This window comes from Salmo salar, chromosome 13, assembly GCF_965601325.2.
Source record: "Salmo salar chromosome 13, fSalSal1, whole genome shotgun sequence".
Classification (NCBI taxonomy): domain Eukaryota; kingdom Metazoa; phylum Chordata; class Actinopteri; order Salmoniformes; family Salmonidae; genus Salmo; species Salmo salar.
In genome coordinates, this window is record NC_138303.1 from 62,632,073 (window position 1) to 62,644,749 (window position 12,677).

The 12,677-nt window shown below is 43.4% G+C and overlaps 1 protein-coding gene across 25 annotated transcripts in view; it reads left to right on the plus strand.

Moving 5' to 3' along the window:
- The window catches only part of picalma (phosphatidylinositol binding clathrin assembly protein a), a 57,769-nt gene that overhangs the window by 13,437 nt on the left and 31,655 nt on the right, over positions 1-12,677 (plus strand). For all 25 annotated transcript variants that reach the window (XM_014136896.3, XM_014136897.3, XM_014136895.3 and 22 more), the window contains 5 exons: positions 6,144-6,286; positions 6,851-6,926; positions 9,009-9,111; positions 9,396-9,489; positions 9,696-9,807. In XM_014136896.3, the coding sequence (XP_013992371.1) occupies positions 6,144-6,286; positions 6,851-6,926; positions 9,009-9,111; positions 9,396-9,489; positions 9,696-9,807 (528 nt within the window). The remainder of the gene's footprint in view (positions 1-6,143; positions 6,287-6,850; positions 6,927-9,008; positions 9,112-9,395; positions 9,490-9,695; positions 9,808-12,677) is intronic.

Below are 12,677 nucleotides of genomic sequence, written 5' to 3' on the forward strand. Positions count from 1 at the left end.
TCTGCCCCTGAACAAGGCAGTTAACCCACCGTTCCTAGGCCATCATTGAAAATGTGTTCTTAACTGACTTGCCTAGTTAAATAAAGTGTAAAAGAAAAACGATTTCCATTTGTTATGAGAACTTCTAATCGGCTATTCCGATTAATCAGTCGACCTCTAATAATGACCATCGTTATATTTTGAGGAAAAAGAGGGAGGCTTGCAAGCCGAAGAACACTATCACAACCGTGAAGCACGGGGGTGGCAGCATCATGTTGTGGGGGTGCTTTGCTGCAGGAGGGACTGGTGCACTTCACAAAATAGATGGCATCATGAGGATGGAAAATGATGTGGACATATTGAAGCAACAAGACATTTGTCAGGAAGTTAAAGCTTGGTCGCAAATGGGTCTTCCAAATGGATAATGACCCCAAGCATACTTCCAAAGTTGTGGCAAAATGGCTTAAGGACAACAGTCAAGGTATTGGAGTGGTCATCACAAAGCCCTGACCTCAATCCTATAGAGAATTTGTGGGCAGAACTGAAAAACCGTGTGTGAGCAAGGAGGCCTACAAACGTGACTCAGTTACACCAGCTCTGTCAGATGGAATGGGCCAAAATACACCCAACCTATTGTGGGAAGCTTGTGGAAGGCTACCCAAAACATTTGACCCAAGTTAAACAATTTAAAGGCACTGCTACCAAATACTAATTGAGTGTATGTAAACTTCTGACCCACTGGGAATGTGATGAAAGAAATAAAATAATTCTCTCTACACTTATTCTGACATTTTACATTCTTAAAGTAAAGTGGTGATCCTAAGACAGGGAATTTTTACTAGGATAAATGTCAGAAATTGGGAATAACTGTGTCTCGCATCCGCTACAAGACCATGGTGCTTGCCTACGGAGCCGTGAGGGGAACGGCACCTCCGTACCTTCAGGCTCTGATCAGTCCCTGCACCCAAACGAGGGCACTGCGCTCATCCACCGCTGGCCCCCCTACCTCTGAGGAAGCACAGTTCGCGCTCAGCCCAGTCAAAACTGTTCGCTGCTCTGGCACCCCTATGGTGGAACAAGCTCCCTCACGACGCCAGGACAGCGGAGTCAATCACCACCTTCCGGAGACACCTGAAACCCCACCAGGTTCACAGTATCAAAGGCAGCAGATAGGTCTAGAAGGATGAGAGCTGAGGAGAGAGAGTTAGCTTTAGCAGTGCGGAGAGCCTCCGTGACACAGAGAAGAGCAGTCTCAGTTGAATGCCCAGTCTTGAAACCTGACTGATTAGGATCAAGAAGGTCATTCTGAGAGAGATAGCAGGAGAGCTGGCCAAGGACGGCACGTTCAAGAGTTTTGGAGAGAAAAGAAAGAAGGGATACTGGTCTGTAGTTGTTGTCATCTTCATCAGATGACAACCCTAGGACATTATGTTATACAATGCATGCATGTTTTGTTCAATCAAGTTCATATTTATATCAAAAACCAGCTTTTTACATTAGCATGTGACTAGCATTCCGACCGAACACTGCCGGTGAATTTACTAATTTACTCACGATAAACTTTCACAAAAAGCATAACAATTATTTAAAGAATTATAGATGCAGATATGTCCGATATGTCCGATTTTAAAATAGCTTTTTGCAATATTCTAAGTAGATAGCCCGGCATCACAGGGCTAGCTATTTAGACACCCAGCAAGTTTAGCACTCACCAAAGTCAGATTTACTATAAGAAAAATGTTATTACCTTTGCTGTTCTTCATCAGAATGCACTCCCAGGACTTCTACTTCAATAACAAATGTTGGTTTGGTCCCAAATAATCCATTGTTATATCCAAATAGCGGCGTTTTGTTCGTGCTTTCAAGACACTATCCGAAAGGGTAAATAAGGGTGACGAGCATGGTGCATTTCGTGACAAAAAAATTCTAAATATTCCATTACCGTACTTCGAAGCATGTCAACCGCTGTTTAAAATCAATTTTTATGCCATTTTTCTCATAAAAAAGCGATAATATTCCGACCGGGAAAGCGTGTATACGTACAAAAAGAGAAAATAAAAACATCTCATGCCTGAGTCTGAGTACTCTGACCAGCCACTATCCAAACGCGATAATGTGTTTCAGCCTGGGGCTGCCTCGATATCATTCAGCTTTTTCCCGGGCTCTGAGAGCCTATGGGAGCCGTAGGAAGTGTCACGTTACAGCAAAGATCCTCAGTCTTCAATAAAAAGAGCCAAGATGAACAACAACTTGTCAGACAGGCCACTTCCTGTTCAGTATCTTCTCAGGTTTTTGCCTGCCATATGAGTTCTGTTATACTCACAGACACCATTCAAACAGTTGTAGAAACTTTTAGGGTGTTTTCTATCCAAAGCCAATAATTATATGCATTTTCTAGTTACTGGGCAGGAGTAGTAACCAGATTAAATCGGGTATGTTTTTTTATCCGGCCGTGTCAATACTGCCCCCTAGCCCTATCAGGTTAAGGAATACCTAGGACAGGATAAAGTAATCCTTCTAATCCCCCCCCCCCCCCCCCCCCTAAAAGATTTAGATGCACTATTGTAAAGTGGTTGTACCACTGGATATCATAAGGTGAATGCACCAATTTGTAAGTCGCTCTGGATAAGAGCGTCTGCTAAATGACTTAAATGTAAATAACTGAGTTTTTAAATGTATTTGGCTAAAGTGTATGTAAACTTCAGACTCAAACTGTAGGTCAACATGGCAGCACTTTGTTACAGTGAAATGCAGGCTAGTTATTACTGACTTTTGTGACGTGTATAAATTCCACATTTAGTTAACTGATATTAAGTTTGATCTGTTAAGTTATTTGCTTTGTACAACAAATAATTTCACAAATGTATTTATAGACGTTATTTGCCAAGTGATCGTTTTGAATATTGTATTGCGGGAACGGCCCCATAAAGTCATAAGGGTTACTTGAAACGGAGAAGGAAAATCCGAGAACAGGGTCTCAATGGGTTTTACATGTAAGATAGGTTGGTGCTTGTATAATCAGCCTTTTGCATTTACAATGCACCTAGAGAGAGTGAGTGTGCAAACTCTTGTATACCACTTTTGATTGAATAACCCCCAAGCTCTGAAAGTTGAGTTTTATTCTACGCTGCTCAAAAAAATAAAGGGAACACTTAAACAACACAATGTAACTCCAAGTCAATCACACTTCTGTGAAATCAAACTGTCCACTTAGGAAGCAACACTGACTGACAATAAATTTCACATGCTGTTGTGCAAATGGAATAGACAACAGGTGGAAATTATCGGCAATTAGCAAGACACCCCCAATAAAGGAGTGGTTCTGCAGGTGGAGACCACAGACCACTTCTCAGTTCCTATGCTTCCTGGGTGATGTTTTGGTCACTTTTGAATGCTGCCAGTGCTTTCACTCTAGTGGTAGCATGAGACGGAGTGGAGTCTACAACCCACACAAGTGGCTCAGGTAGTGCAGCTCATCCAGGATGGCACAATGTGAGCTGTGGCAAGAAAGTTTGCTGTGTCTGTCAGCGTAGAGGCCAGAGCATGGAGGCGCTACCAGGAGACAGGCCAGTACATCAGGAGACGTGGAGGAGGCCATAGGAGGGCAACAACCCAGCAGCAGGACCGCTACCTCTGCCTTCGTGCAAGGAGGAGCAGGAGAAGCACTGCCAGAGCCCTGCAAAATGACCTCCAGCAGGCCACAAATGTGCATGTGTTTGCTCAAACGGTCAGAAATAGACTCCATGAGGGTGGTATGAGGGCCCGACATCCACAGGTGGGGTTTGCTCTTACAGCCCAACACCGTGCAGGACGTTTGGCATTTGCAGAGAACACCAAGTTTGGCAAATTCGCCACTGGCGCCCTGTGCTCTTCACAGATGAAAGCAGGTTCACACTGAGCACATGTGACAGACGTGACAGAGTCTGGAGACGCCGTGGAGAACGTTCTGCTGCTTGCAACATCCTCCAGCATGACCGGTTTGGCGGTGGGTCAGTCATGGTGTGGGGTGGCATTTCTTTGGGGGGCCGCACAGCCCTCCATGTGCTCGCCAGAGGTAGCCTGACTGCCATTAGGTACCGAGATGAGATCCTCAGACCCCTTGTGAGACCATATGCTGGTGCGGTTGGCCTTGGGTTCCTCCTAATGCAAGACAATGCTAGACGTCATGTGGCTGGAGTGTGTCAGCAGTTCCTGCAAGAGGAAGGCATTGATGCTATGGACCGCCCGTTCCCCAGACCTGAATCCAATTGAGCACATCTGGGACATCATGTCTCGCTCCATCCACCAACGCCACGTTGCACCACAGACTGTCCAGGAGTTGGCGGATGCTTTAGTCCAGGTCTGGGAGGAGATCCCTCAGGAGACCATCCGCCACCTCATCAGGAGCATGCCCAGGCATTGTAGGGAGGTCATACAGGCTCATGGAGGCCACACACACTACTGAGCCTCATTTTGACTTGTTTTAAGGACATTACATCAACGTTGGATCAGCCTGTCGTGTGGTTTTCCACTTTAATTTTGAGTGTGACTCCAAATCCAGACCTCCATGGGTTGATAAATTGGATTTCCATTGATTCTTTTTGTGATTTTGTCAGCACATTCAACTATGTAAAGAAAAAAGTATTTAATAAGAATTTCTTTCATTCAGATCTAGGATGTGTTTAAGTGTTCCCTTTATTTTTTTGAGCAGTATATGTCTTGGCTGACAACTGTCTGAACTGAACTCTTAAGTGATTGTGTTACAAATAGTGTCATCAGATTATCTGCCATCTGCCTGGTACAGTTGAAACCGGGATTCACCCGTGAAGGGCACACTTCTCCAGCATGCCAGTGGCCATCGAAGGTGAGCATTTGCCAATCTGTTGTCGGTTACGACGCCGAACTGCTGTCAGGTCAAGACCCTGGTGAGGATGATGAGCACACAGATGAGCTTCCCTGAGACGGTTTCTGTGCAGAAATTCTTTGGTTGTGCAAACCCGTAGTTTCATCAGCTGTCCGGGTGGCTGGTCTAAGATTAGTCCGCAGGTGAAGAGGCCGGATGTGGAGGTCCTGGGCTGGCATGGTTACACGTGGTCTGCGGTTGTGAGGCCAGTTTAACGTAGTGCCTAATTCTCTAAAATGACATTGCAGGCGGCTTATGGTAGAGAAAATAACATTCAATCTTCTGGCAACAGCTCTGGTGGACGTTCCTGCGGTCAGTATGCCAATTGCACACTCCCTCAACTTGAGACGTCTTTGGCGTTGTGACAACTGCACACTTTAGTGGCCTTTTATTGTCCCCTGCACAAGGTGCACCTGTGTATTGATCATGCTGTTTAGTCAGCTTCTTGATTTGCCACACCTGTCAGGTGAATGGATTATCTTGGAAAAGGAGAAATGCTCACTAACAGAGACATAAACAAATTAGTGCACAAAGAGAAATGTTTTTTTAGTTCGTATGGAACCTTTCTGGAGTCTTTTATTTCAGCTCATGAAACATGGGACCAACACTTGTTGCGTTTATTTTTGTTCAGTGTGTTTCAATGTTTGATCAGCCAGCTACGGTGTTGTCATAGAATGGTACATGATTGGTGAAATCTTATCAGTGTTAGCAGCAGATTTCCTCTCGAGCTTTCAGTAATGGACCATCTTCTGTGTGTGTGTGTGTGTGTGTGTTAGAGAGAGAGAAATATCTGCTTGTGTAAGGCCTGTATTAGAGGGTGTATGAATGACCTGATGAGATCTGGCATGAGAGACCAGTCTCGTGGCACTGATGGAAAGGTGCCAGGCATCGGCTTTCACTACAGGCCAGATGGCATGGGAGCCTTGCCAAAGGCTAAATAATGCCCAGGATTCATGTGCTACCCTCAGACGTTTGTGACAACAGCCTGAATATAAACACTGGGTGCAACCTATCCTGGGCTGTGCTAAACAGCACCACAAGGACTTAGTGCTCTGTCAAACCTGGTGGGTCCAAGTGACGAGAGCCTGTACCAAGAAGTTTGTTAGCTCACCTCAACGGCTTGATTCTGTGGAACTGGTTGTTCAAAATAACATTTGCCAACGCTTTCGCCTTCGCTTACTCACTTGCATGCAGTCAAATACACTCTTTCTCTTGCTCACTCACACACAATAATATGCCAATAAGACCCTACAGTGACCGTTTCCCCTACTCTCTCCCCCAGACTTGATCCACTGCACCAATGAGATGAACGTGAACATCCCCCAGCTGGCAGACACGTTGTTTGAGAGGACGGCCAGCACCAGCTGGGTGGTGGTCTTCAAGTCTCTCACCGCCACCCACCACACCATGGTCTACGGTAACGAGGTGAGTGAAACCTGTATGGGGGCACAAATGGTTAGGGTTGGGTGCGAGGATTCTGTACCTGGGGATTTTTTTCACCCCAGAGCTCTGCAACTCAACACTTCTAGCAGAGCCATATATAATGGATCTGACTCCTTGGTGATCAGAGGGGCACGTCATGCCAGGGGCACGTCATGCCAGACACACTCTGAATTCCAACTCAACCCCTATCCCTATATACATACGGTAATGGTGCCATTGTAACATGCGCTACTCCTTGTGATGCCTATCTCTCTTAAATATGTCATGAAAGATTTCACGTATAAGAAATTAAATTCAGTGTCAGAAATAACACTAATACTGTGGTGTTAAGGTCTTTTGAAATCCGTGTAACACTAGTGGTTTGAAAAGTGTCAGCAATATCCAGTCCACAGAATTGTGTAATTTGTATTATACTACTTCTTTTGAGGAGGCTCTTATGTAACATTTGCTATGCATTTTCAAAAGTGGTTGTCTTGTATTGTTGTTAGTCAATCATTTGCATTCACCATCTTTGAAGGTTTGCACACACATGTTTCTGTGTTGCAGAGATTTATACAGTACATGGCTTCAAGGAATACGCTTTTCAACCTCAGTAACTTTTTGGACAAAAGTGGCCTGCAAGGTGAGTCACGTCAGCTCTGCACAAACTTTGCTGCAGCCCTCTATTTTATCACGGGTTCAGTATCGTCTAAACTGGATGAGGTGACACGCGCCAATATTTTAAAGGTGCTTCACATTTGAATATGTGCATTGTGTTTTCCGGAAATGTCCATAATATATCTACCGCTAACCGTGGAATGATCGTGTTTCACAGTATTACTTACCCCGCCAGTGTTTTTGATTGATTGGCTGTGATATTCACGTATTGATTTCTCCCACCGGAGCAGCATCTGTTTAACTAGGAAAGCTGTTCTGACTTTGGCTGTGTTATCCAGAAAAAATAAATATTTTTACAGCTGTTTGAAGCTGGTCGACCAAAACCGAAAGTAACTTTTTAGTTTTGATCCACCAGCTTCAAACAGCTGTAAAATGATATTTGTTAATGGAAAGATATTTCTCAGGGATTTAGATGGTACAATGATTCCCTACACTATTCAGTGCTTGTTTTCTCACAGAAACTGAAATTGAGGGAATTGGTGTAGAATGACAGGGCGATTTCCACTAGATAACACAGCGACAAAGTCAGAACAGCTTTCCCAGTTTGACAACAGATGCCGCTCCAGCGGAAGAAATCAATCACAGCCAATCACAACACTGGCAGATAAGTAATACTGTGAAACAATATCATTCCACTATTAGCGGCAGATATATTATGGACAGTTTCTAAAATTACAATGCAAACATTTAAAAAAATCCTGTGTACTCTAGCACCTTTTTTTGAGGCATTCGGATATAAATTTATTTTCTCGAACAAGCATGCTCATCTGACATGTAGAATAAGGAAACGTCAGCTCTATTCAAAACCTGCAACGTACCATAACTTTTGCCTACTGTGTGTGTGTGTGTGTGTGTGTACACACGACAACAGGCGATATTGAGACCTGCCAAACTATGCTAGAAGCGGAGAACTGTTATTTTAGACAGTTCTATCCTTTTCCCCTCCACTCTATTCCCAATGAAATGGCAACATGGCCGAATCAGCTCACATCAAGCCCAGCAGAATTGATTTACTTAAGGTTGTTTTCCATGTTAACAAGATGCCTGGCAGCCCATACCAGTGGGACTTTCAAGGGGGAGTGTAAAGGCAGTGTAAACGCCCCTAATCATAACCTAATGCCTTTTGTCAAGTTGTTACTTGTAAGTTAGGGGGATGGGGAGCTGTCAGTTTAAGGATGATGACTGGATTTAGGTTGGAGTATAGCGCTCATGACAGAAATCCACTAGATGGTGGGCCTTTGCTTTAGGAGAAATATGGGACTATATTTACTATACATACAGTGTTTATGATAGTTCATGGTCATTTTCATACCTTGTTTGAAGTAGTGTTGGCACAATTCTCAGTATTGCAATTGCGGGGGGAAAAAAAGAACTCAGGAAACGGACTGAATGTCCAATAGCTTGGAAAATAAATGTGACACCCTTATGAGTCCCATTTGTTTATGTTTCAAGCTATTACACATACTATTTCACATAAAACAGGTATTCCTCAAAGGGCCGTACAATTCAGCCGGTTTTATTTTTCCATGTAAAGCTTTCACAAGTATCATGATATTGGTATCATTGCAACACTGGAACACACACTTGAAGTGTCCTGAAGTTTGCCTGTGTATTTGTCCGACGGGAAGTAGCACATAAATCAACGAAAAAATCAGTAGTTGTAACTTTCATAAATCATTGGAAGAATGTGCCTTGGCTTATTCAAGCTCAAGTGCATCCCTTATTTTTCCCTAATAAACAGTTGAGTGTAGGCTACTTGCCACCCTTTACCTTGACGCTAAGTGTGCAAAGCTGTCAAGGCAAAGGGTGGCTACTTTGAGAAATATATTTATTTGTTTAACACTTTTTTTTTTTGGGGGGGGGGTTACTACATGATTCCATATGTGTTATTTCACAGTTCTTATGTCTTCACTATTACTCTACAATGTAGAAAATAGTACAAATAAAGAAAAACCCTTGAATGATTAAGTGTCCAAACTTGTGACTAGTACTGTACATCAAGATGCACCTGATGCTCAAAGAGTAACTCCCCTATTGTCTTTTTCAGGCTATGACATGTCAACGTTCATAAGGAGATATAGTCGCTACCTGAATGAGAAGGCTGTGTCGTATCGACAAGTCGCTTTTGACTTTACAAAAGTTAAACGAGGGTAAGGACTTTAATTCTCTATTCACATTTCCTTATAGCATCAGGCTCAGCTAGCATCCTCTATATTGTATAAATACTGTACAGTCGAGTCCTGAAGTGTTTTGGATATTTTTCTGGCATAGTGCTTATTCTTCCACAAGTGCATATAGTTTAGCGGCTAGGAGTTGATTTGGCGTCTAAGTGCATTCTTTTAAATTGCATGCTTCAGCTTAGTACACACATTCATGACAGTCCAAAGCCACTAGGTTTGGGCCCTTAATGATTGGAATATTATCTTTATCCAAGGGCGGATGGCGTTATGAGAACCATGAACACAGAGAAGTTACTAAAGACCATACCTATTATCCAAAACCAGATGGATGCGCTACTTGACTTCAACGTGAGTTTTCAATGCTTGACATTTTGTAAGTTGTTGTATTGCTATGGCCTCAAACTCTTCAGCTCATGTATTGCAAAAAACATAGTCGACGATTGAGTAGTTGAGATCCTTTACCTCTGTCCTGTGGATTGGGAGCCATGCGAGTCAGACCAATGAGCGCTCGATAGGTTGACTGTCAATCTGCTTTGGACCCCCTCCATCTCCAGGTCAACGCCAACGAGCTCACCAATGGAGTGATCAACGCGTCTTTCATGCTTCTGTTTAAAGATTCCATTCGACTGTTTGCGGCCTACAATGAAGGCATTATCAACCTGCTGGGTAAGTGCTTCCGCCTCCCGGCTCTCAAGAGTCTCTGTCCTGCCAAAACCAAGTCCTTATCGCCGTGTCATCGTTGCCATTGAGTACTGACGCAAAAACACCTTTGATGATGCATAGACACCTTTGCACCCTGTCGTACAGTTCATACTGTATCCCTGGCCTCAAATGTTTGCCACGACTCACCATCAGCCTGCTCCACGCTACCAGGCTGACTTAACGGGGGCCGACGAAGGACATGTGTTATGCTACTACTCTGTTTTGCTCTCGTGTTCTAGTTGTGCTGGGTGACATAAGGTCTGTATATAGGTTTAGGGGTTGGGTGAATTCCCTTTTGAACTGAGCCATTCTATTTGATTTCTGAAACACATAAACAAATCTAGTTTCCAATTCTTCTCATTCATATTAAATGAGTTTCCTGAAGGGACTGTGTTAAACTGAAATTGAGCTCAATGCTGGTGGAGAGACTGGTCTTGCACACAGTCTGATTTTAACTACTCTGTGCTGGCTGTCTTTCACACAGTCGGAATTCAACGACTTTGTAACGTTAGACCTGTGCATGTGCATGTGTGATTTCGTCTGTTGGAAATGAAAGTTCCAGTACACTGACTTTCTTGTATGCGCCACAAAGTTGGACATTATAATGGAGTTAGAGAATTGCACTTGTTTACTAGACTTGTTTACAAACCTTACGCAGCTTTGTGATATTTATGCTATCGTTCTAGTCATTTAATATCAAGGATATATTCTCTGCTATGAGGATGTATGCCTTTCTCACTCAGATGAGAGCCTTGGGTCTTTTGAGGGGACTGAGGAGGTCCGTGGAGGGGAGCAAATTGGAGATGAGCAAACATCAGTGAGAGGTTTACAAGCTAGTGAGACATTCATGCACCACTCTGAAGAGTTTGTATACGTCCTGCAGACATCCACATTTAACTGCCAAGTTTCTGATTTGAGAAAACAGTTCTGGAATTCTACTATAGAAAATTAAACGTCTCTCCCATTAATTTGTAAAGGTTAGTTTATCCTGATTTGATTCAAATGTCTGTTACAGTGCCTTCGGAAGGTACTCAGACCCCTTGACTTTTTCCACATTTTCTTAAGTTACAGCCTTGTTCCAAAATGGATTAAATACAAATCCTCAGCAATCTACACACAATACCCCATAATGACAAAGCAAAAACAAGTTTTTATAAATTTTGCAAATATGTAAATAAGTATTTTACATTTTTTATATTTTTTGGGGTGTTCAGACCCTTTGCTATGAGACTCAATTGAGCTCAGGTGGATCCTGTTTCCACTGATCATCCTTGATGTTTCTACAATTTGATTAGAGTCCACCTGTGGTGGTAAATTCAAATGATTGGACATGATTTGGAAAGGCACACACCGGTCTATTTGAGGTCCCACAGTTGACAGTAAATGTCAGAGCAGAAACCAAGCCATGGGGTCGAAGGAATTGTCCGTAGAGCTCCGAGACATGATTTGTGTCGTGGCACAGATTTGGGGAACAGTACCAAAAAATTTCTTCAGCATTGAAGGTCCCCAAGAACATAGTGGTCTTCGTCATTCTTAAATGGAAGAAGTTTGGAACCACCAAGACTCTTCCTAAAACTGGCCACCAGGCCACACTGAGCAATCAGGGGATAAGGACCTTGGTCAGGTAAGTGACCAAGAACCCGATGGTCACTTTGACAGAGCTTCAGAGTTCCTCTGTGGAGATGGCAGCACTCCACCAATCCGGCCTTTATGGTAGAGTGACCATACTAAAGCCACTCATCAGTAAAAAGGCACATGACAGCCTGCTTTGAGTTTGCCAAAAGGCACCTAAAGACTCTCAGACCATGAGAAACAAGATTCTCTGGTCTGATGAAATGCCAAGTGTCACGTCTGGAGGAAATCTGGCACCATCCCTACCGTGAAGCATGGTGGTGGCAGCATCATGCTGTGGGGATGTTTTTCAGCGACAGGGACTGGGAGACTAGTCAAGATTGAGGCAAAGGTGACCGGAGCATAGTACAGAGTTCCTTGATGAAAATCTGCTCCAGAGCTCTCAGGACCTCAGACTGGGGGCAAAGGGTCAGCTTCCAACAGAACAATGACCCTAAGCACACAGCCAAGACAACGCAGGAGTGGCTTCGGGACAAGTCTCTGAATGTCCTTGAGTGGCCCAGCCAGAGCCCGGAATTGAAGCCGATCGAACAGCTCTGGAGAGACCTGAAAATAGCTGTGCAGCAACGCTCCCCATCCAACCTGACAGTGCTTGAGAAGATCTACAGAGAATTATGGTAGAAACTCCCCAAATACATGTTTTCCAAGCTTGTAGCGTCTTACCCAAGAAGACTCGAGGCTGTAATTGCCACAGGTGCTTCAACAAAGTACAGAGTAAAGGGTCTGAATACTTATGTAAATGTAATATTCAGTTTCATTTTTTTATACATTTGCTGATATTCCTATTTTTGCTTTGTCATTTTTTTATTTAACTAGGCAAGTCAGTTAAGAACAAATTCTTATTTTCAATGACTGCCAAGGAACAGTGGGTTAACTGCCTTGTGCAGGGGCAGAACGACCGATTTTATTGATTTTTTTTTTATATTTTATTTTTGTAATTATTTTTTTACCTTGTCAGCTCGGTGATTCGATCTTGCAACCTTTTCGTTACTAGTCCAACGCTCTAACCACTAGGCTACCTGCCGCCCCATGGGGTTATGGGGTATTGTGTGTAGATTGAGGGGGGGAATAATTTCATACATTTTAGAATGTACCAATTATTTTTTGTGCTCTCTGCTTCACTGATTTCTGCTCTTGTAAAAGCCTGGGTTTTTTGCAATTAACACTAGAAGCTTATTACCTAAAATGGATCAATTGAAAGT